The sequence below is a fragment of the Apium graveolens genome, chromosome 4, assembly GCF_009905375.1.
Source record: "Apium graveolens cultivar Ventura chromosome 4, ASM990537v1, whole genome shotgun sequence".
NCBI classification, from domain to species: Eukaryota; Viridiplantae; Streptophyta; class Magnoliopsida; order Apiales; family Apiaceae; genus Apium; species Apium graveolens.
In genome coordinates, this window is record NC_133650.1 from 133,744,870 (window position 1) to 133,770,683 (window position 25,814).

The 25,814-nt window shown below is 37.9% G+C and overlaps 1 protein-coding gene across 16 annotated transcripts; it reads left to right on the top strand.

Annotated features, from left to right (window-relative positions):
- The first annotated feature begins 1,932 nt into the window (after positions 1 to 1,932).
- LOC141719975 (uncharacterized) lies at positions 1,933 to 18,916 on the top strand. Of its 16 annotated transcripts, none has more exons than XR_012574189.1 (10): positions 1,933 to 2,288; positions 2,958 to 3,261; positions 3,343 to 3,470; positions 4,710 to 4,841; positions 4,950 to 4,993; positions 5,130 to 5,244; positions 17,750 to 17,799; positions 17,934 to 18,028; positions 18,183 to 18,401; positions 18,562 to 18,916. XR_012574189.1 is itself a non-coding variant. In XM_074522333.1 (6 exons), the coding sequence occupies exon 6, from the start codon at positions 8,683 to 8,685 to the stop codon at positions 9,970 to 9,972; it is 1,290 nt and encodes a 429-aa protein (XP_074378434.1). In that variant the 5' UTR covers positions 1,933 to 2,288; positions 2,958 to 3,261; positions 3,343 to 3,470; positions 4,710 to 4,841; positions 4,950 to 4,993; positions 5,130 to 8,682; the 3' UTR covers positions 9,973 to 17,665. The 16 variants fall into 16 exon arrangements, 6 of the variants coding, with proteins under 6 accessions (XP_074378434.1, XP_074378435.1, XP_074378438.1 ...); XR_012574190.1 differs by lacking the exon at positions 4,950 to 4,993 and having other exon boundaries at positions 18,183 to 18,246; positions 18,343 to 18,401; XR_012574191.1 differs by lacking the exon at positions 4,950 to 4,993 and having other exon boundaries at positions 17,921 to 18,028.
- The last annotated feature ends 6,898 nt before the right edge of the window (positions 18,917 to 25,814 follow it).

The following is a 25,814-nucleotide window of genomic DNA, read 5'->3' on the forward strand; positions in this document are numbered from 1 at the left end:
TTCAATCCTGCGGTTTATAATGAAAGGTGTTGCACAGTTGTTATGTAAGAAAATGTAGTGCACCCGTACCATTTTGATTTTGAAAAAAACCATACGTATATAATTAAATCAATCATATACTTATATTAAAATAATATTTATAAATTGCAAATCATGCACTTCTGTTCATATTTGAGAGGATAAATTTAAATATTCTCACCATGATTAGTGAAGCATATTTTGAATTATTAAAAGTGCTAGATACTTTAGTTATAAAATAAAAAATGCAGCACATTAAGATGATGCAATATTCCCTAAAAAAATGTGCTACAATATCAATGATAATAAAATGAGTACTGTATCATGTAATTACTCAAATTTGGTGAATAATTTTAAATGCAAACATATTGCAGAACATTAAAAATGTATGTAATATGTTTTTCTAATAATTATTTGGAGATTATATTTTTATTTTTTATAAAATTTTGATTAAAAATTGTTCAATTACCTTAACAACTCCAACTTTTAATTGCTAAAATTTTAATTTATTAAAATATAATAGTATAAATTACATTATATAGAAAAAAGAATTTTTAATACCAGTTTTAACAAAATTTATTTTAGAAATATTCATTGCAATGCGGAAATGATTTCATTCCTTTTAATCATATGCAAGACTTTATTTATAATTTTTATGATCTTGCAAGATGATTGTTAAAATATAAATGATATTATGGCTTTATTTGGCAGTTAACAACCGAGAAATGATATATTGATATCAGTAGGGTTAACATGTACCATTAGATTATTGATAATCTAACGGTTCAGGTATGGTCTCCGGTCTCCAATATAAATAGGGTCTCCACTGAACTTTACTATATATATATATATATATATATATATATATATATATCAAGAGAACTCTGTTAATCTTGAATAGCTCACAGCTGCTTACAAATAAGAACAACTAAACTTACAGAGAAATGTTAAAGATACAGCTTACAATTGTTTCTCTGAGAAAATGTTTTGCTTAGTCTTGTTGTTGTTCTATTTGCTACTCTTAGTTTATATATCACAAAGATTACATAGTAATAAGACAAGATAATAAAATAAAACCTACCAAGTCTAATACTATGCTGCTTCACTACTCTATTCCAGCGTCTTTGAATATCTTCATAATAGCATGGAAATGACAATGCTTCTTTGTTCTCAAAAACCCAGTTGAATAGGCTTCCATTCATTCCTTTTGCATACACTCAACGCATATGACTGTGTTGTCACTGTCAGCAGATGTTTGAATTGATCATCCATCGGGTACATGATCATCTGTCGGGTTGCCTTGTTGATCATTCGTCGGGTAGCTTTGTTGATCATCCGTCAGGTAGTTATTTGGCACTTGACTTCATTTCATTTATGCAGAATTATAAGACATCATCTATATACAACTAATTAATCTATTCTGCATATCTAATTAAAGTCAACATGACTTATATGCTACTACAGAATCTATATAAAGGTGTTTGCAGAAATGTGCTACATGACTTATTTTTACATAAGCTACTCACTTGATGGATGTCAAATCATCATCCGTCGGGACTGTATTGAGTCATCCGTCGGGACTATATTGAGTCATCCGTCGGCACAACATGTAACACCAACACCTGGTGTTACGTTAGTTATATTTTTAATTTTTAGAAATATTAAAGTAGAATATTATCATTAATTAATATTAAAATTGTATTATAATTTATTTGTTAATGAAAAATATAATATACAATAAAATAAAATTTATAAAATTACATTGTTCATAAATACAAAAGTTATTTTGTTTGTTTTTATTTAATAAATAAATTTTTATAATTAATATTAAAAAGTTAAATAATTTTTTTAAAAAATAATGAACGTTTTACTAGGTGAATTATTGGGCGGCATCTTTCTCTCTGAATGAATTACTGAACCTGGACAAAACTCACTCCTTGGACAAATACTCTCTCTCTCGCTCGTAACATTCTCTCTGGTCGAGACGTTTTCTCTCTCTCTCTCAAACCTTACCAGAAAGCTCGATATCTCTCCCTCTCCCCTCTCTCTAAACGCCGTCTTCAGAACAAATCGAAGATTTTGTAGTCGATTAGGGTTTCAAAGGGGCTCCAATTATGTGGTAAATACATGTATTCACTAGAATTAATTGGGTTTCAAAGGGGATCTAATTAAGTGGTAAATATATGTATTTCTAACTATATTTTTTAGTTTGATATCTTAAGAGACTAGGGCTATAAAATTGGGCGTTCCAGTTTAAAGCTTCTGTTAAGGTAAACTTGGGACTTCTCTGGTTCGTGTTGTTGCTTTTTCTTATATTTATTAATGATATTTTTTTTGGTTAGTGTTTCTAGTTGTTCAGTGGTCTAGATTGCTAGGTTTGTCACTTTAAGAGGCATTAGTTGTTGATTAAGTGTTTGTATTATTATATTTACAATTCTGAATTGAGCTCTAATTAATTGATTCGAAACATGTTTTGATGGCTGTATCTGTTAGGGGTGTACACGGTTTGGCCAACCCGACCAATCCAAACCGAACCAACCCTATTTCGGCCGAACCAAACCGATTTTTTAAAATTTTAATAGACCTTATGGAGAAAAATGAAGAGATGCACAAAGTAGAGACCGAGCTAAATACTCTTGTTAATCAATTTTTTTTAGCTAAATAGTACCTAGTGACTTGATTGTAATGTGCTATGTGGTATCATCTGTTTGACAAGAAGAATGTAATTCAACGAAGTTGGATAACTGTGTTTACATTCGTTCTCCGTTTCATTCATACTGTTTCTAGCTATAGCTTGTACTCACCAAATTGAGGATGAATGCTTCATTCTCCTTCTCACTCATTTTCTGCACATTGATTCAATATTTTTATAGTTTTAATTGAGAATATTAAAAACTACCTTTGGCATTACTATTAAAAACTGTGTATTTGGTTCACAGTTGGTGCCTTGTGGTCTGCTCAGCATACTTGTGCACCCGTATACAAGTCACTATGTATTCAGCTGAATTCTTTGGGCTTTCTGGGTGTACCTGGAATCCATTTTTGTGTTGCCTCAGCTTCTTATGATGCAGAAAATTCAGATCTGTAACATGAAAGTATTTGTTTTCCGTTTCACGTACGATAATACAGAGCTAAAACAACTTACTCTCAACTGTGATACAGCTGCTTGAACCATTTACGACCCACTATGTGTTTGCGCTTGGCATTGCTCAATTTATGGGATCTGCCCACTGGATGATCTCGGTTAGTTTCAATTATACTACATGAATTTATCTGTATTGTTCAATACAAACACGATTAAGTCGGATTTGCTATCTTATGTAGGTTTATGATACTGCTGGAAAGTATTTGTACTTGCTCGGAAGCGGATATGTTTGGCTTTCAATGGTCCTGCTAACTGAAATTGTTCGAACTTTCATATTGGCAGACTTTTATTATTACTACGTAAAAAGGTTAGTGTTAATTTGAAGGTTAGCATCTTAATGTGAGTGTTGGTTTCATTGTTATATGCAGTGTTTGGAATGGGCATCTTCTAGTCAGCTTGCCTCTTCCTAGTGTTTGATATTTTACTTTTTTTTGTACAACAGTTTTGATTGTTTAACAATTAGATTACAGATTTTTGCGCCTTTACAGTTTTGTGAAGTGCTAAGAACTAATTGACTTCATTTTTGTTGGTAAATCAATATGTTTACCATCTTTTTTCTGTATATCCATCTGATTTATTAATGGAAATTTACATTTTTTTACCGCAGTATCGTTGTTGATTAAATTGCATTCTGTTCTCCTTGTAGCTTCAATAAATTATTTTGATAATTATGTGGTGGTTTATGAGTTGTTACTAGCTAATCCCTTCTTTTTTTGCTAAATAGCTAGCCCCTTTTAGTTTCTGTTCCAGGCTATTGCCAGGACTGTGGATACCAGATGCTAGTGTCTGAATATCTACCTAACGGCAGCATGTCTAGTCTATGAATGACTTATCTGTTTTTACAAACTTTAAGTAATTATTTAGATTCATCACTTGACTGTAAAACAAGCTGATGACTAGAAATGAGAGTACCTGGAATAGATATATATATATAAAATAGAACTTCAGCTAATGCAGGTTTATGCCACTTACATACCAACAAATTCCTATGGTGCACAGTAGCTTTAAGACATCGAATGTTTTGGTAGATGAGAACTTCATTAGCTTAGAAGATCCTTGTTTTTGAATCCAATTGTAGTTTACAATATGTGAGAATCTGTACTTTTAATTATAAAGTGTTCAGGAATTCTCTTAAGCCTTGGTATAAATTTTCATGCTTATTATAAATATCATGATGTGATACAAATAAACAACAGAGAAAATATTCACAATCACAATCACAATCACATACACAAGTAAACCTATAAATGTACATAGTAACCAAAAAGAATAGAAAAAACATAATTTATATATATTAGAAAATTAGTTTGTTACATATGTAATAATGTTCCTGTGATGGGTTTAGAAAATTTTCTACTTGTATTATTTTACCAGTTTGATGTATTTTGAACTCCCAAAACTATGGTATTAAAAACATCTAATATTCATGAGTAACAAAATCCATAGTTTTGTACTCCCAAAACTATGGTATTAAAATATCAATGCCACCTACATATTTGAATTCTAGTTACTTTTTTTCTAGACTCAATTTATCATCAATGTTCAGGACAGCCCAAATGGGCATATATACTAAGATGAGCGACGTGTACAGCTTTGGGGTATTCTTTTGGAGCTTTTAACTGGATATGAGGCTTCACACATTGATTCCTTTAGATCAGATGGAAGTATACTGCAATGGGTAATACTCTGTTTCAGTGATTTGAACTTGACATTATGAACTTTTCCTAAATAAAAGAGTTATCTGATGGATATTTTTTTTGCTTATATTCTTGTTTTTAAATTGCAGTTAAAGTTATTTACAATCAGAATTCACATGATAAATATGACAATGTATATGCTCTTTTCCAAATTATAAATTTATTATGAATCTACTTGATGGTAGTAAAGATATGATATTGCTCGGTAAGAGCCCATGTAATTGTTTAAAAACTTTAAACCTTTACTGGCCGGAGTGATTGTTTCGCAGATGGCAGAAAATAGTGAACATCCAGGGAGCTAAGAGATGTCATGCCAAACCATCTCTAGACATGCAAATAAATTAAAGAAATGGAAAGTTTTATATGTGACATAGGAACCAGCTGGTTAGTCATTTAGTAATTTATTACTTCTAATCTTCCAGTATGTCACGCTCTCTTCTATCTTTATTCTGTTGCACTTTATCTGTACAGAAAAATACTAAATATTTTATTGAATCTCTATGTTGGGACTATCTTAGCTTATATAATGTGATGGTTTATATGTAAAATAAAAATATGGCCTCTTTTATGCTTAATTTTAAAGTTGCATGACAATTGTTATCAGGTGAGAACTTTTGCTTTATATTTAAGTTGTCTCAAATGATAACTAAAGATAATGTTTAATTTCTCGCAGCAGCTGCTTATGCTGTTTGATTTCATTTTGTTTGCTATAACTGAATATGGGGTTTTTAACTGGCTTTTTTCGAAAAGTTAAACATTTTGGGGGGTTTTGATATATGTATGCGACTGGTGGCCTATTGACATATTAAAGGGAGTGGCTAATGGTCATCTTTTTTGTTATCTTACCGAGGTAGTCTTACCGCGATTGGTTCTGGGCTTGTTTGGCTTAGTATAGTCGCACATTCAGTTTGCATTTTGGCGGGGCTTGAACATAAAATTGAGGAGGAAAACTATTATCATTAGTCTTCTACTAACATAATTTCACATTTCAGATAACAGATAAAAAAAAGGAGCCTGGGTTCTACTAACATATATGTTACTGTTTAAGTTTTGAATGAAAATCATTGCTTTAATTTAAGAATACTAATAAGTTTGATATTCTTATTGCTTGAACTCGTCGGGAAGATTATATTAGTTTAATGTGGCTTGTGGTATAATTTTGTTTGAATGATAAGTTGTTTACTGAATTTGAATTCCAACATTAGTCATAAAAACTTCCAGGCTAATGAGAATTCTGAAAATCTAGTATGGAAAGCCATTGGCTACAACGTGGATAAGCTCGAGGAGAAGTTCTCAGAAAAATTTAGTTTATTGGCTTCAAAATTTTGTAGGAAATATATCTGATTTTTTTTAATTAAACTGATGAGTTCTCTTCATGTATATTTTGGATGTGCATATAATTAAAGTAAATTTAAGTTAGTTTTATTTAATACAATTAAAAATAAAATACGTGTTTTAATAAAAAAAACTATATTCATGATAGCGATTTTATACTTTTATATATATATAAATATTTCAACTTATAAATTATAAATTAAAGAAAAGTTATTATAATAATAATGATAGGGATAAATAAATCCTGATTACATAATTAAATATTACAGTTTGGGCGGCAAGGCCCAATAAGAAGATGTATGATATTCAGACCAGAAAGGTTAGCATGTTGATCAGGCCTGATGGACCAGATCAGGCCAGATGGAACAAAGAAGGCCCAAAAACCCTGTATATTAATTAATTTTATAATTAATTAATAAAGGAAAAATTAGCTATTGAGAAGAGTCCCGATAAGGATATAAATCCTTGCAGATTAGCCTCAAGGGGACCTAAAATGATAAAGAATCAGTTTCCTACTATCTAGAACTCCAAAGTCCATTCTAATTATGAGACTTGCCCACCAAGTCTCCTATACCAAGTCCAATTCAAGGACTCCCAACATAAGGGCCTCACCCCACAGATCAGAACTACGTTTTTTGGCTTGATTCTCTAATTCACAGAGATACGTAGGCATCTCGTAAAGGCAGAGTTGAGCTACGAAACACGAGAGCAGCCAAATCGAGCCTTGAAGCTCACGTTCCTTAATACTAAATACAGCAATCATATATATTAGTTTTTAATCCATAACATTTGGCGCCGTCTGTGGGAAAGCACAACAACAACCATGGCGAGAACACGGAGAACAATTAGAGCTCTGGAGGAAGGAACACCATCGGGGACAACCCAGGTGATTTCGTCAGCCGTGGAGATTCCTCCCCATTCAACTTATGCATTTACTCAAGGGGAAGCCCAGATAGGGGCAACTCAACCTCAGGCATAAGGGACGACTATCCCGACTATTCAAGGTACGAATCCTCAAGTTCAACAAGTACATGTACCTGTGAATTCTCGACCTGTCGGGTATGAATATTCAACTGTTGTTACTACTAACCCCCCTTATGGGATGCCCCTTTACCCGAGGTTGGAGGAAGTGGACATGCTGGGCGAAGTGAAGCACGAGGGCAATCGCCCCCTATATACGAGGTTTGACTCCTATCCCCGAGGATCGGGAATTTTCTGGTCCTTATACTGAGAGAGACTCCGAATCTTCGGATGATGAAGTGGCCCCAAGAAGGAGGCGTCCTGGCAAAGAGCCGATGGCCGATGGAAGACAACGCCCTCAAAGCACCCAAGGGGCGAATCCCCAAGAAGTGCAGGAAAAAATCAGGGCTCATGAGGCTGAGATTCAAAGGCTGAGGCGCGACTTGGAGGCGCACCAGACCACCAGACCCCAGATGCCCCCTAGGGGGAGAAATCCTCCTCCTGTCATAGACCTGGATGGTCCGGTACGGAGAAGGGTTGTTGTCCCAAGGACTGATCCAAACAATCTTCTTCCCCTTGGAGATCCTGATGATCCTACTCCGCCCTTTACTGAAGAGATAATGAATGCCCACATCTCAAGGAAATTCAAGACGCCAACTATCAAAGCCTATGATGGCACAGGAGATCCCGCTAATCATGTTAGAACGTTCTCTAATGCACTGCTGCTGCAACCCGTGAATGACGATATTAAGTGTCGGGCCTTCCCCCAAACCCTGTCGAGTATGGCTCTGAGGTGGTATAGTCGCTTGCCCCCAAACTCCATTGGGTCGTTCAGAGAGTTAAGTCAGGCTTTTATTAAGTAGTTCATCAGTGGGAGAGTCCATGAGAAAAGTTCAGCATCTCTTATGAGTATTGTGCAGGGAGCAAAGGAATCCTTGAGAGATTACCTGAATCGTTTCACAAAGGTGGTTTTAAAAGTCCCAGATCTTGATGATAAGGTAGCCATGATAGCACTGCAACAAGGAACTAGGGATGAGTTTTTCAAGATGTCCTTGGCCAAACGTCCCCCTGAAAGCATGTTGCAGCTCCAGGAGAGGGCAGGGAAGTATATCAAGGATGAAGAAAGTATGAGGAAGACCGTAGTAAGTAATGAGCCCACTGGAGGCAAGAAGCGGAAAACTGATTTGGAGTATATTGCTAAGGACAAGTATCCTAGAACCGAAGAAAATTCTGATTCAACCCCCAAGAAGGAAGGACCTGGGCAAAAGTTCACTGAATACGCTAAGCTGAATGCTCCTAGAAGCCAGATTTTGATGGAGATCGAGAAAGATAGAGATATTCGTTGGCCTAAGCCCTTGAAGGCTGATCCCGCCAAGCTAGACAAGAGCAAGTATTGCAGATTTCACAAAGATGTTGGCCATGACACACGATGAGTGTAGGCAATTGAAAGACGAAATTGAGTTTCTAATTCGAAAAGGAAGATTGAACAAGTATACTGGAGAATGAGAGGATAGAAACAACGTGAGAATGAACTTCGATGACCGAAGGAGAGATCAAGAAGATCAGGGGCGAAATCCCCAACCTAGGGGACCAGTGATAAATTCAATTTTCAGAGGACCACGTCCACAAGGGCCTGTGATCAACATAATTTTTGGAGGACCAACTGCTGCAGGGTTATCCAAGAACTCCAGGAAAGCGTATGCTCGAGAAGTTATGCATATAGTTGGGGAAGTCCCGAAGAGGGCTAGGACAGGAGCAATAATGTCTTTTGAAGATTCTGATCTGGAGGGTGTGAAATTTCCCCATGACGACCCGTTGGTCATAACCCTGATAATAGGGAACAGCCCGGTAAGAAGGGTCCTTGTGGATAATGGAGCTTCAGTGGATATTTTGCTCCATGATACTTTTTTAAGGATGGGATATAATGACTCCCAGTTGACCCAAATCGACATGCCGATATATGGATTCGCAGGAGTGGATTGCCCCGTAGAAGGAATAATCAAGTTGCCAACAACCATAGGACAGGAACCAAGGCAAACAACTCAGATGTTGGACTTAGTGGTGGTGAAGGCTAGTTCGACCTACAATGCTATCATGGGAAGAACATGGATACATGCCTTTAAGGCAGTCCCTTCTTCTTATCATTCATTTATGAAATTTTTGACTCGAGATGGGATTGGAGAAGAAAGAGGAGATCAAAAAATGGCAAGAAGCTGTTATGTGGCCTCTTTGAGGGCAGATGGAGTCGGGGGGCAAGTTCTTCCTATTGAAGATATGGATGTCCGAGAAAATGATGAGAAGAGAGGAAAGCCAGCTGAAGACTTGGTTTCGATTCCTTTAGACCCCAAGTATCCTGAGAGGATGACTTTCATTGGAGCCACATTAGAGGAGCCCCTTAGAGGGAAGTTGGTGAAATTTTTGCAAGAAAATAGTGATGTGTTCGCATGGTCAGCAGCTGATATGCCAGGCATAGACCCGGAGCTGATTACACACAAGTTAAACGTGGATCCAAGCAGGAAGACAGTGAAACAAAAGAAAAGAAACTTTGCCCCGGAAAGACAAGAGGCTATAAAACAGGAAGTTGAAAAGCTCTTAGAGGCTGGTTTCATTGAGGAGATTCAATTTCCGGAATGGTTAGCAAACCCTGTAATGGTGAAGAAGGCTAATGGAAAGTGGAGGATGTGTATAGACTTCACTGATCTGAATGATGCATGCCCTAAAGACTGTTTTCCGTTGCCAAGGATTGATGCTTTGATTGATGCCACTGCTGGGCATGAGATGCTGAGTTTCATGGATGGATTTAGCGGATACAATTAGATTAAGATGCACAAAGATGACATTCCAAAGGTATCATTCATCACTGACTTTGGTGTTGTTATCTTGTTATGACATTTGGTCTTAAGAATGCAGGAGCCACCTATCAAAGGTTGGTAACAAAATTTTTTAAGGATCTTATTGGTAAGACTATGGAAGTCTATGTTGATGACATGTTAGTCAAGAGTCTAGTAAAGACTGATCATATAACCCATTTGAGGGAAGCTTTTGAGGTCCTGAGGTACCACAAGATGATGTTGAATCCTACAAAGTGTGCTTTCAGAGTAGGATCTGGAAAATTCTTGGGATTGATGGTCTCAAAGAGAGGAATCAAGGCTAACCCCGATAAAATAAAGGCAATCCTGGACATGGAACCACCAAAAACTGTCAAGGATGTTCAGAAGCTCACAGGAAGGGTTGCTGCGCTGGGACGATTCATCTCCAAGTCAGGAGACAAGTGCCTATCATTCTTTAAGTCACTAAAAAATATTAAGGACTTTGTATGGAGCGAAGAAAACCAGAAGGCTTTCGAAGAACTAAAGCAATATATGGCGCAGGCCCCATTGTTGGCCAAGCCAGTTTTGAGTGAAGTTTTATTCTTGTACTTGGCTATTTCAGAGAGTGCCTTGAGCGCGGTTTTGGTTAAGGAGGAACTGAAAGTCCAGAATCCCGTATACAATGTCAGCAAAATTCTGCATGGTGCTGAATTGAATTATTCAACTATTGAGAAATTTGCTCTAGCCTTGGTAATGGCTTCGAGAAAGCTGCGTCCTTACTTTCAGGCTCATCAGATTGAGGTGCTAACAAATCAGCCACTGAGAAATATCATTCACAGTCCCAAGGCAAGTGGGAGATTGATTAAGTGGGCAATAGAGCTGGGAGAGTTCGATCTCAAGTATAAGCCGCAAACGGTCAATAAAAGCTCAGGCGCTAGCTGACTTCGTGGTGGAGTGTACCATACCCAACCAAGAAGTCGGGGGGCAGGAAGATACCATACCACAAGACAAGGGAGTCGATAATGGGGACAAAGAGAAGGATGATGAGGAGAAAGAATATTGGGTTCTCTATTTTGATGGAGCATCAAAAACAAATTCCAGTGGAGCAGGGTTGGTTTTGCAAAGCCTTGATGGATTCTTAATTGAGTATGTTATGAAGCTAGACTTCCCAACCACAAACAATGAGGCAGAATATAAAGCCCTGATAGCTGGCCTTGGCCTAGCTGGAACACTTAGAGTCAAAAACTTAAAAGTTCGTGGAGACTCAAGCTGATCATATCCCAGGTAAAGGGAGAATTTGAGGCAAGGGATGATACGATGGCTAAGTATGTCCGCCTAGTAAGGGCTGTGCTGACCCAATTTAATGAATGCCATGTTGAGCACATTCCAAGGGAAGAAAATGCTAAGACAGATGCGTTATCAAAGTTTGCTTCATCCGAGATAGAAGAAAGTTCAGGAAGTGTGTACTTCCATGTTTTGAAGACACGAAGCATAGATGTTAAGCTTGTGGCTCCTATAGGCCTGGGGACGTCATGGATTGATCACATTAAGGCTCACATTTAAACCGGTTGGTTGCCAAGCGATGCAACTGAAGCACGAAAGTTAACTGTTCGGGCACTAAGGTACTCTTTAATAGATGGGATTCTGTACAAAAGATCTTTCGTGGTTCCTTATTTAAGGTCTCTTAGGCCCGATGAGGCACGCTTGGCTCTTGAAGAAGTGCATGAAGGTATTTGTGGACAACACTTGGGGGGCAGGGCTTTGGCTCATAAGATAACTCGTTAGGCTTTTACTGGTCAGAAATGATGGCTGATGCCAAAGAATATGTGAAGAAGTGTGACCGCTGTCAGAAACATGCACCTGTTGTTAGACAACCCCCCGAGATGCTGACCTCTATCAACTCGCCCATTCCCTTTGCTATGTGGGGAATGGATATTTTGGGGCCTTTCCCATGGCCACGACACAAAGGAAGTTTTCGATTGTAGCCATTGATTATTTCACCAAGTGGATTAAAGCCAAACCCTTGGCCAAGATCACAACTAAGCAGGTTGCACAATTCCTGTGGGAAAACATTATGTGCCGATATGGAATTCCCCGTATCCTCGTCACTGACAATGGAACACAATTCAACAATGAGGAATTCCAGAAGTATTGTGAAGAAAATGAAATTGAGTTACGGTTCACCTCTGTGGCTCACCCACAAGCCAATGGGTAAGCGGAAGTAGCAAATTGAATAATCCTGGATGGACTAAAAAAGAGGATCGAGAAGTCAAGAAATAATTGGGTGGATGAGATACTTCCCATATTATGGGCCTATAGGACTACCTGTAGAGTCACGACAGGAGCAACTCCCTTCATGTTGGCATATGGGGCATAAGCAGTAGTTCCCGTGGAGATATCACATTCCTCTCCAAGGATTCATGCTTTCAATGCAGAGGAAAATGAAGAAGGGCAGAGGTTAACCCTGGATCTAATCGACGAAGTGCGAGATGAGGCACATGCAAAGATAGTAGAATATCAGAAAAAGGCTTCATTCTACTACAACCTAAGGGTTAAAGAAAGGTTTTTCAAACAAGGTGACCTAGTCTTGAGAAAGATAGAAGCTTCTGGTGTAGGACAAAAAGGAAAGCTTGCCCCGAATTGGGAAGGGCCGTACAAAGTCAAGAGCGTTCAGGTTAGAGGAACTTACAAGCTGGAGACTATGGATGGTTTTGAAGTCCCGAGAACCTGGCATGCACAAAACCTGAAGGTTTACTATGTGTAAGATAGTTGAAGTATGATTCTCACTTGTCAGTATGACAAGTAGGTTTAAAAGCACCTTGAAGTTTTGCTTGCGTAGGATTTTATATTCCAGTAGAATTTACATTGTCGAGTTATTGTTAAGGGACGAACCCATACTATGTAAGGTTTTCAAAAGCCAGACTTCATATTAAAGAGTTCGAAATTATTTCAACCTATGGATGTTTAAGTTGTGATAATACCTTGTGTGGATTTAACAAAAAATCATGCTTTGATCATTAGCCAATTAGTTCAAGTTTAAATGCGTATCAAGTATTGGAAAAGATAAAGGAGAAAGAGGCGAGTAAGAAAAGCAGCATATAAAATAACCCCGAAGGGTAACAAGTTCTGATATGAACAAAGTTCACATATTGTCTAAAGAGAAGATATACATAAAAAAAACTTAGGCCTTGGAAGGCTGGGATTCCTCGGAACCACTATCCGAAGTCTCCTCGGATGTCTCAGTCGTCCCTTCGGACGTCTCAGTCGTCCCTTCGGACGTCTCAGTCATCCCCTCAGAAGTCCCCGTAGAGGTTCCATCAGAACTGCCTTCGGGCACTTTGGATGCTGCGGGAGATGCTGGTTGCTGAGGCGATGCTCTTGGAGGCTCTTCCACCCTGACCTTCTTAGTGACAGGCTCAGACTCCTCTTCAGAAGAAGCTTACTCCTCTCCGGAGCTGGACTCAAGCTCTTTCCTCTTTTGGCCTTGGCTCCCCGACGGGCCGTCCTTGATCAGGCCAACAAGCTTATCAGTAACACCCCCAAGTTCTGGAACTCGAACAAGGCAAGGAAAGGAGGACTGCTCAAGGACTTCTGGAAACTCATCTTGAATGGCCTCTACAGCAGCATCCTAGCCTTATTTATAGCTAACCGGGTGTAGGAGGGCATCGTGCTCCACCATTAAGTCCTTGAACTCCTGGGTATCCAGCCGTCAAAGGCTTTATCCTTCTGAGCCTTCAGGATAACATTTTCAGCTCGGGCCGTTTCCAAGTCAGAAGTGGAAGAGGCAAGTTGAGCTTCAAGGGCCTCTATTTTCTGGTTGGCCTCCTCCAACTTCTTGTTAGCATCCTCCAGGCCAACCTTCCAAGCCTTGGCTTGGTGGATCGCCCCTTGAAAATGGGCATTCGCCTTCAAGAGAAGTAGCAAAAGTATGAGATAAGAAAATCAAAAAGGGCAACTATGAAGGGCAAAGGAAAAGGACGTACCGTCGCCAAAGCCAGAGCTCCGAAAAGCTCGTTCCCCTCTAAGTCCTGTTGAAGGACAAAGTCTTGATAGTCCACCGGGGAGATGGAATGCTTAGACCATTCCTTGGCAAGCGCCATGCTGCCAACGATTGAATCCTTGCCCCGGATTCCCCAAGCAGGTTGAAAATAGGCCCCTGGCCTCTGTTTGGTGCGCAAAATTTGGCTGGGGCCTTTCTCGCCTGGTTCCATTGCTTGGAGTAGGAACTCCGGGAAGCGATCACCAAGGCGCGGGTCTTTAAAGACCTTTCCAGCACGCTTCATCCTGGTTGTCTCCAGGTCTTTAGGCTTAGTAGCCTCCTCAATCTTCTCGGCCACTACAACAAGTGAGATAAGTAAGTTGAGGAATCAGCAGAATAGAAAATGAAGGAAATAAAAACGAGATATATAAGGAAGGAAACTTACTTTTCTTAGGGACGAGAGAGAGGCCACGTTCTACAAGAACGGTCTCCCTTATAAGATCCCAAGAATGGGAAGTCCCATTATCTTGCGTCAGGAGGTTGAAAGCTCTAGCCTCCTCCTCAGACAAGGTTATGTTGTTTGGGCTCCCATCAACGGCAAGCCCAAAAGACGATCGAAATAGGGTGCTCCAATCGCCACCCTCCCAAATGACAAACAAAAAATCTTTCTTCCACCCCAAGTTGTTGTCAGGGATGGACTTCCCGTTCACAATATGAGGAATAATAGGGCGCTGGTTTATAGAAACCTAACCCGGATTCTTATCAAGACTGTTCTTGAACTGAAAAATCTTTCTGAAGACAGCAACATAAGTGGGGACTTTATGCTTGGCACATTGTGACAGATAGCACAGAATAAGCCTCCAAGAATTAGGGGGGAGTTGGCAAGGGCTGATGCCCACATCAGCTAGCAAAAGAGGAATGAACGGATGAAAAAGTAGTCTGATACCTGCCCTTAGAGTATCCCTATAGACGCATAATGCGTCCTTCTTCCACTGGTAGACCCTATCGGCCGGACTTGCAAGAACCAGCTTGAAAGGTTCCTTGATTTTAAAACAGCTGCTCATCTTTTCCAGCTCCTTGGGATCCCGCAAGGCACTAATATGGTCGTGCGCGTCCAGATGCGCATCAGACGGGTACTCATCCCCTCGGGTGTTGATCATGTCGATCAAGGAAGTGTACCTCGATCGAATAGGGAATTCATTGGACTTTCTAGCCACGTTCATCTTGGCCAAACGAGTCATTTTCTTATCAGCCATCTGAAAAAAGGGAGGAATTTTACCTGAAGAAGTGCATATAATGTAAAAGTAAGCACAAGAAGTAAAGGGAGGAATTTTACCTGAAGAAGTGCTCCTAAAAAAGGCTTTGCTACTATTGCTCTAAGAATCTTGGCAGGAGGAGAAAGAAGAAGAACTTAGAAATGAGAAAGTGAGGAGTAGTAACCTCTCCTCACTCCTTTATATAAGAGGAAAAGGGAAGTTGAAGGGGGATAGAGGCCCAAAGAAAAGCCCAGAAAAAGGAATATTCCAGAATATTCCAAGGAATTCTAGAGAATTCTAAATCAATAAAGAGGCCCAGTAAGATTTAGTAAGGCCCAATAAAGAGGCCCAGTAAGATTTAGTAAGGCCCAATAAAGAGGCCCAGTAAGATTTAATAAGGCCCAATAAAGAAGGCTAGGCCCAAATCCAATTAGGATTTGGAAAATACAATACCCTAAATTGTAGCCCTAAAAGATGTAAGGCCCAATGAAGAAGGCTAGTGGAAGACCAGAATTCAGGTCGAAAACCAGGTCGTGAATCCTGCCCGAAATCTTTTGAGCAGGCACCCGAAAATAACGTGTAAAAAAGACCAGAATTCAGGTCGAAACCCAGGCCGTGAATCCTGCCCGAAATCTTTCGAGTAGGTACCCGAAAATAATGGGTAAAAAAGACCAGAATTCAGGTCGAATTCCAGGTCATAAATCCTGCCCGAAATCTTTCGAGCAGACACCCGAAAATAACGGGTATCACCGAACTGGATTGAGGTCGAAACTTCGACCATGAATGAGGTCGAATGAACCAAGCATTTTTCAAAGATGGATCCAGGTCGAAACCTAGACTAAAATCCAGGTCGAAAATCGACTAGGATCCTGGTCGAAACCCAGGTCGTAGATCCTAGTCGAAATCCTTCGACCAGGAAGCATGAGAAACAGAGAATTTTCGAACATGATTCAGTTCGAAATGTCGACTAGGATCCTGGTCGACATCCTAGTCGATAAACTCAAGACCAAGAATTGAAAAAAGGGGTAAGTTTTCGACCAAGATCCAGGTCGAAAGTTCGACTAGGATCCTGGTCGAATTCCAGGTCGTGGATCCCAGTCGAACTCCTTCGACCAGGATTGCAAGGCTGACCCATATCTCGACTAGGATCCAGGTCGAAATTTCGACTAGGATCCTGGTCGAAAAAGGGCTGGAAATCTGAAAAATCCCAGAAATAAGGATAAATCCCAGAAATTAAGGGAAAAATCCAGAAAAATAAGGATACATCCCAGAAATTAAGGGAAAATTCAGAAAATTAGGGAAAAATCCCGGAGTCAAGGAAAAATTCCTGGAAATTAAGATAATTCCCGAATAAAAGGAATAGAAGTAAATCGCTGTAAACGTGTAGGTCGCTCCACACTTTACGCAAAACGATACCCTGTAAGGGAATAAATGAACTTAACTTTCGCGAAATCTTATACGGTTTCCCAAAAGTTGGGGGGCAAATGATACGGATAAATAAATCCTAATTACATAATTAAATATTACAGTTTGGGCGGCAAGGCCGAATAAGAAGATGTATGATATTCAGACCAGAAAGGTTAGCATGTTGATCAGGCCTGATGGACTAGATCAGATCAGATGGAACAAAGAAGGCCCAAAAATCCTGTATATTAAATAATTTCGTAATTAATTAATAAAGGAAAAATCAGCTATTGAGAAGAGTCCCGATAAGGATATAAATCCTTGCAGATTAGCCTCAAGGGGACCTAAAAGGATAAGGAATCAGTTTCCTACTATCTAGGACTCCAAAGGCCATTCTAATTATGAGACTTGCCCGAAAGTCTCCTATACCAAGTCCAATTCAAGGACTCTCAACATCTATATAAGGGGCCTCATCCCACAGATCAGAACTACGTTTTTTGGCTTGATTCTCTAATTCACAGAGATACGTAGGCATCTCGTAAAGACAGAGTTAAACTACGAAACACGAGAGCAGCCAAATCGAGGCTTGAAGCTCACGTTCCTTAATACTAAATACAGCAATCATATATATTAGTTTTTAATCCATAACAAATAAGAATAATAACATATTTGAAAATGGCAAAAACAAAATTAGCTAACATTACTTACATATATTATAAAATAAAAATACATAACTCTAACATTGTTTATTATATTTGAATATTAAAATTTTAATTCTGGTTAATAATTAAATAATATTTAAAAATGCTTTAAGGTAGTATATTATATGCATCACAGAGCCGATGGCTTAACAGAGCAACACAAATACACATGAATTAACATTTCTTGGTATTAGTTTAGTTTTAAGTATCATCTGTCTCTCAAACTTGTTCTTTCAAATTTCAAATTCTCCGTGCTACCTCTTTCCTTATCAGCTATACAATTATCTTGGTAATATCAGGCTTGAAACTGTTCTGCATTGGCTGTCTTGTACAATTTATACAAGTTTTAATTCACCAGGGTTTCATCACCCTGCATTAGCAGCTGAACTCATCACCTTTTACATAATACTAACATTATTTTTTATTTTTACAATGCTGTTACAGTGATGGCGTAACTTTAAAGAAACTGTCAGCTGTTACAATTGACATCCAAGGTAAGTTGTTTATGAGTATACAAAGTTCTGTTATTTTAAAGTTGCGTAAAGTCTTTGTTATGCTGCATGTTATTTATGAACAGTCCTTAATCATTAATCTATTTTTATTTCTTATATTAAGATTACATTTTCAGGTAACTTTTGGGGCTTCGTTTTTGTCACAAACAATAGCCTTGCAAGATTCTACAACAGTCAATTTTGAGATATGGGATACTTATGGCCAAGGGAGGTATATTGTTATGACCAAATTATCATCCTGGGCTGATTATACCATTTAAGAATTCAAAAGTTATTCTTAAGGGCGCAGATTGACTTCTGTCTTTACCTGTTTCACGTTTATACATTCCATGAGCGATCACTAATTCTATGTGGTATCTTTTCAGGTATGCAACATTAGCACCTCTTTTACGTCAGATGTATGCCTATTCCACCTGAGTTTTAAATTTGGTGAGCTTGCTGTAATTACAAGCTTCATGTGTAATTACATATTGATTGTAGTACGAGCATGATGTTGTGCCCTTTATTCCCTATATTTTTTAACAGGAAAAAACACTGTAATTCAGAAAAGTGTCTGATGGAAGGTCATGAGAACAATTTACCAGGTAATGTCAAACGTAATCCAGACAATAGAGGTTCTGGTTTTTTAAATTTAGAAGTGACTGATTCCTCAGGTCATATCCTAAATTAACTTCCAACTATGCCATTTTAATACCAAATCAACTTCTATTGATTCTTATTAAATTTGGTGTGACTTGTGTATAGGAGAATGGTGAATGAGGGAGAACAAGTATCTCTCTGCCTGGTTATTTTGTATCCAGATCATGAAAGTGTGGAAGGGCAAAAAGTGATTCTCTCCCTGATTATTTTGTATAATTTCATATCCAATAATAGTTGAAGAGTAGTTTTTTTCAGTTCAAGGATAGCTTGGATGTTATGCTATAATACTTTGGTCGTCGTTGGCATTGAGGATGGTTTGAAGAATTTGTTGTTATGTAGTTGTTTGGTTTGCAGAGCTGAGACTCTTATGTATGCAACTTTGATGTTTTTGTTGATTATGGATTATTATTAAAACATACCTTATATTTCAAAAATATTTATAATAACTGTTACATTTGCTTGTTCTGGTGTAATATTTGTATACATATAATTTTACATTACATATGTTACTAGTGTTACAATAGATAAAAGACTGTTACAATACACATATTCCAGTTTTGCCTAACTAAAAACTGGTGTTATAATAGATAAAATCTACTGTTACAATAAGCAATGCGGGACCCAAAGGTGGGGTCCACGTGAGACCATGTGGCACTAGTGGTCCCACTTATGCAATCTTGATCAAGCTATTATATCACTAATTTTGCGTTACATTTGGGCCTGTTAGTGTTACAGTAGGTGCCTATTATAACGTTTACCTCTCTATTACAATAGATCAGTGAAGTGTTACATTAGGGTATTTATTGTAATGCTCGTATACGTAACGCCCCCTGGTGTTACAATAGACCTATTGTAACGTTTTTGGGGCCTATTATAACACCATTTAGGCATTACAATAGCCCACTTATGGCGTAGTGTATAAAAGTTTAATTCATTTCCATTACTTGTCTTTTATCATTCTCAAATCATCCGGTCTAAATTCTCTCTTTCTCAAAAGCAATTATCATCTCTATCTCTGCAAGTTCCACTCTCTAACAATGGCACCAGTAGTCAAGATCATGTCACAAATTGGATTTATCTATGAGAAGAACAACTTCACGGCTCTAGTAAACAAGGGGATTCAACAGTCTGGCGACTATGACTACCACAAAATGATGGATTTTGTGAAGAACTGCAAACTGAACTATGCCATGCTAGAATCACCCACCATCTTCTATGAGGTTGTTGAAGAAATGTGGTCAACTGTTGTATACAACTCAACTAATAAGACCGTCACACTCACTATTAAAGGTAAGGATTCTGTATTAATACTGATGTTGTTAAAGCATGTTTCAAAATTCCTGATAAATATCTAACTTCACCACACACAGATACTGACATTGTTAATATGCTTAACTCCATGGGCTATGCTCTCTCTACTTTTAAGTTAAGTGAAATTAGGAGGTTGGGTCTTATAAAGGAATGAAGTTATCTATGTGATGTAGTTACTAAGGTATTCTCTGGTAAAATCAGTAATTTTGATTCTGTCAATATCTCTATGGTTAACATACTTTACATGCTTGTAACTGATAAGTTTCTTTAACTTTGGTGATCTTGTTTTGTTTGAGTTGGGGTTTAAGTTAGGGGAGTTAAATAAGAGGGGGTAAAAATGTCTATTATGCTAGATTTTTCATGATGCTTGCTAACCACCTCTCTGATGAAATTGTGCTTGAGAATCCAACCAACAAATTAGATTGTTGGGTTCAAGAAAGAAGAATTATTGCAGATTTGAACATGGAAAACCATCACAAAGAGGTGCCACTCTTCTATTTCCCTGTAATGGAAGCACCTCAGGTAAGTGAGGTAAGTTCAGCTATCCCTACTCTTCCAGCCTCACAAATTTCTTTGCATTCTAGTGTAGCTATGGCAACCGTGTCAATGACCCAACAGCTGCCTACCCAAGCTACCAAACCATCAAAAATTTCTATATCCAAGTCAAAGAAAGCCCCTCTGGTATCTCTCAAAAGATGCCAGTTGCAAAATCCACCAAATCTAAAGAGGGGAGTGTGAAGGTGGGTAAGGTAGGTGAGGGACGGGGTGAACATCAAAGAAATCCTAAGGATAAGGTTGGAGAGGTGAGTGTTTCCCAGCCTAGCCACAATACAGTTTCCCAACAAACTGCAGTGCTTAATAAGGACATAAGCTCATTGCTAGTTGCATCCTCCCAAAAAGATGTGAATATTGAACAAAGCTCTCAGCCAAGAGCACATGCCAAAAGGGTAAGGGACATAAACTCACCCCAAACCTATACTCAAAAGAAGAAACCAAAAACCTTTGGGGATGCACAGGGTTCACACACTGTGCAAACTGGTGCTAAAGACACAGTCACTGCACCTTTTCAAAGTCATGTTGATGTGGCTCCAATAAATGTGGAGTCACAACCAAAATCTTTAGTTATAGAAGCACCTCAGACACCAAATTCTCCCACAAACTCTCTTGATGTGGATATGATCAACACATCAATTCCTGATTCCCCTTCTTTAACTCTGTTGGGGAAGTCAAAATCTAGTGCAAGTGAGCATCATCTTTTGGATGATTTGTTGGCTCACTTGCCAATTTTTTCAGGAACTGTTGAGACATCTGTGCCAAAATTCTCATCAATCTGCATAGAGTCCACAATAGTTTCCACTCCAAACTCATTTATTCCTACTCTCTCGATTAATATTGTTCATTCGTCGAGTAGTGATTGTATCCCGACGGATAAGCTTAACAGCAGTTATTCGTCGGATAGTCAAACTGCTAACCCGACGGATATCCCTTATCTATCGAGTGTCTCAGCACAGCTTCAAATTTCATCAATTATCTCAAGTGCAGAAGAATTAGTGGTAGTACAATCGCTCCTAGGATTGAGGGAAGAGAGTGTTATGAGTGAGAGTCTGGGTTGCTCCCAGGAAAAAGGAGAGGAAAAGAGTGATAATATGCAATCCAGTTCTTCAGGATTGGCAAAAGAGAGTGTGAGGAGTCCCACCTTAGATGGTGAAGGTGAGGGTTGAGGGTGGGGAGCCAAGGTGAGACCTTGATGCAACAAAAGAGAGATAATGAGAGAAATGCAAATACATGAGATATAAGGGTGGATGTTGTTAGATATATTTGATAATTTCATGTGTAATATGATTTGTTTTTAGTTTTCAGATCTTACCTAACAGGACAAATCAGTACTTAACTGGAAATCAACACTTATACTGAAAACAGAACTTAATATATCAGAACTTAAGTTATCAGAACTTAAGTTATCAGAAGATATTTATCAGGAGATAATATCAGGACTTAAGATGACTTTCAGATAAGGCAGGTGGCTGATTGAAAGGAAAGAAGATCGAGACTAAGACAGAAAGAAATATGCATGAAGAAGAAATTCTATGAAGAATAGAATACTTGGAAGAAAAGATAACTAGTTGATATATTTTAGGAAGTAGAATTATATTCCATATCAATTAGAACATTATCTTGTAACTGTGTAGTATATAAACACATGCATAGGGTTTACACTATAAGTGATATCATCATCGAAGTTATTATTCTTTGTAACCCTAGCAGCTCTCGTGATAATTTGTTTATCACTGAGAGAGGACAGTTCTATATTGTAACAGAGTTTATTATGTTGAATAAAATTTGTTTTCTGTTACTTGAGTTCTTATATTCGATTTGATTGTAATAAACACTGTATTCAACCCCCTTCTATAGTGTGTGTGACCTAACAAGTGGTATCAGAGCAAATCTGTTAACACACATACAGTTTAAGATCCATAAACAATCATGTCTGAAGAAGAAACTCCAACCAAGCCCACCAAAACTGAAGAACCTCCAAAAACCATAACCCATAGTCGATATGAGACTATAAGAGTTCCCATGTTGAAACCTTCTGAGTATTCCATATAGAAAGTGAAGATGGCTATGTTTCTGGAAGCTACATATCCAGAATATCTCGACATGATTAATGAAGGACCACATATGCCAACCAAACTCTTTGTGGAAGTTGCAGGTCAGCCAACAAAATCTGTACCAAAGGAGAAAAGTGATTACACTGCTGAAGATATCTCATCGATTGCAAAGGATGCAAAGGTAAGACACTTGCTGCATAGTGCCATTGATAATGTCATGTCAAACAGGGTAATTCAATGCAAGACTGCAAAAGAGATATGGGATGCTTTGAAAATAAGGTGTCAGGGAACTGATTCAATCAAGAAGAACAGGAAGACTATACTCACTCAAGAGTATGAGCACTTTGACTCAAAGCCTGATGAGTCATTAACTGATTTATATGACAGATTTGTCAAACTCTTGAATGATTTATCACTAGTTGACAAAGAGTATGATATTGAAGATTCAAATCTTAAATTCCTGTTAGCTCTTCCTGAAAGATAGGATTTGAAGGCCACAATAATAAGAGACAACTATAATCTTGATGAAATAACTCTTGATGAAATTTATGGGATGCTCAGGACTCATGAACTTGAGATGGAACAAAAAAGTAAGATGAATGGAAGAAAGTCAAGGATAGTTGCTTTTGTGGCTGAGGAGGAAAGTCCCAAAGTTGCTGCCTCAAAGAAAGGCAAGGGAAAATCTCTCATCATAAAGTCTGATACTGAGTCATCAAGTTCTGATAGTGATGATGACTCAGAAACTGAAAGTATACCTGAGATAGACCCTGATGAAGAGATGATGAAGTTGTGTGCTCTTATGGTGAAAGGAATCACAAAGATTGCATACAGGAAATTCAGGAGAGGAAAGAAGTTTTCCAAGAAAGGTGCAAGTTTTGATAAGAAATGTTTCGGAAAATCTGAAGGCAAAGGAGGAAAGTCTGACAGAGGAGATTACTCAAATGTTAAATGCTATAACTATGGTGAGAAAGGCCACATATCTCCTGATTGCAGAAAAGGGAAGAGTGACAAAGGCAAGATTCTTGTCACAAAGAAGAAAAACTGGTCAGATGCTTCAGATTCTGAGGATGAGGAAAACTATGCCTTGATGGCAAATGCTGATAGCAGTTCTGATATTGCTGACTTAAAGGTACCTCAAACTACTTATGCCTTTCATACTGATGATATTACTGAGTTGAGAAGATATCTTAAAACCATGTTCATTAGTTATAAAGATCAAACTTTAACATGTGAAAGATTAACTTCTGAAAATCTTGCTTATAAAAAGAGGAATGATTATTTAGAAAAAGAGTTAGTCACGTTCCATCAAACTCAGAAAGATAGAGATGATACCTTTTATGTTAGGGATGAAGTGCTAAAAATGAATGAATCTCTAAAAATTGAGTTAGAAAAGGAAAGAGAGATTATCAGGACTTGGACTAACTCTGGTAAAGCAACTCAGGATATTCTTAGTAATGGAAACTGGAAAGAGGGCTTAGGTTATGGAGATGATAAGAACAGTAAGAGAACTGTAGAAACTGAGCCTATAGTTGTTAAACAAAAACCAAAGGCAAATCATGTTAAGTTTGTAACTGCAAAGTCTGATATTGAGAAATCAGAAGTTAAGGAGAAAGTAACTTCTGACAAACCTAAACAGGATAAGCCAACTGAAGTTAACATAGGCTTAATGACAAAGAAACAGCTTAAACATAAGCTGAAAGATGTTAAGAATGTAAACAAGGTAAAGCCACCTAGGAAAAATAGGAATGGAAAGGAAGGTGTGAACAAAAGTAACAATTATAAGCCTGTTCCTAATGCTCCTAGAAAAACATGTCAAACTGTGGAAACTCTAACCATCTGGCTTCTTTTTGCAGGAAGAATAAGAGCATAAACTCTTTACCTTCAAAGTCAGGAGTTAAGAGTCAGTCTGTTAGATATAAGCCATAAAATCCTTTTTTTCATTGTGGTAGTTTATGGCATTCCATTTATACTTGTAAGGAATATCATAGTTTGTACTATGATTATTATTAAATAAAACCTTCTGTAAAGAAAGTTAACATTATTCCTTCTAGTGTAAGTTCTGATGCAAAGTCTGATATTGCAAATTCTGATAAGAAAACTGTTAACATAAACTCTGATGCTAAATCCGCTGCAAATGTTAACAAACTTAAAAAGGCCAAAGGATCCAAGCAAGTCTGGGTCATTAAAACTAATCATTAGTGGTCTTTGTGATTGCAGGGCAACAGGAAAAACATCCTAGTTCTAGATAGTGGATGTTCAGGACATATGACTGGAAATAAAGCCCTGCTATCAGACTTTGTGGAGAAAGCTGGCCCATGTGTTTCTTATAGAGATGGCAATATAGGAAAAACTCTGGGATATGGCAATATCAATCTTGGAAATGTCATCATTGAAAAATTAGCTCTGGTCTCAGGACTTAAACACAATCTACTGAGTGTTAGTCAAATCTGTGACAGAGGTTATCATGTGGATTTCTTTGAAGAACACTGTGAAGTTGTAAGCAAATCTATAGGCAAAGTTGTTCTGAAAGGGTACAGGCATTATAACATTTATGAAGCCAAGCTTTCAACAAGTACTGATGGTTCTGCAATCTGTCTGTTGAGTAGAGCATCAATTGAAGAAAGCTGGGATTGGCACAAGAAACTTTCTCATTTAAATTTTAACAATATAAATGAACTAGTCAAGAAAGATCTTGTGAGAGGACTGCCAAAATCAGTTTTTGCTCCTGATGGCCTTTGTGATTCATGTCAGAAGGCAAAACAAAGAAAATCTTCATTCAAGAGCAAGACTGAATCATCAAATATTGAGCCTTATCACCTACTACATGTTGATCTATTTGGTCCAGTGAATGTCATGTCTATTGCAGAGAAGAAATATGTTATGGTCATAGTGGATGAGTTCACCAGATACACATGGGTGTATTTTTTGCACACAAAAAGTGAAACTGCATCTATCTTGATTGATCATGTCAAGCAACTGGATAAATTGGTCAAAGATTCTGTGAAGATCATAAGGAGTGATAATGGCACTGAGTTCAAGAATTTGATTATGGAAGAGTTCTGCAAAAACCATGAAATAAGGCAGGAATTTTCAGCTCCTGGAACTCCACAGCAAAATGGAGTTGTTGAAAGAAAGAACAGAACTCTTATTGAAGCTGCACGAACTATGCTTGATGAAACAAAGTTGCCAACCTACTTTTAGGCTGAAGCTGTGTAGACTGCTTGTTTTACTCAGAATGTAACACTTATCAACAAGCATGGAAAAACACCATATGAGATGGTGAAGAAAAAGAAGCCAAATCTGAAGTATTTTCATGTATTTGGATGTAAGTGTTTTGTTCTTAAGACTCATCCCGAACATCTATCAAAATTTGATCTAAAAGCTGATGAAGGAATTTTTGTTGGATATCCACTTTCCACAAAAGCCTTCAGAGTCTAT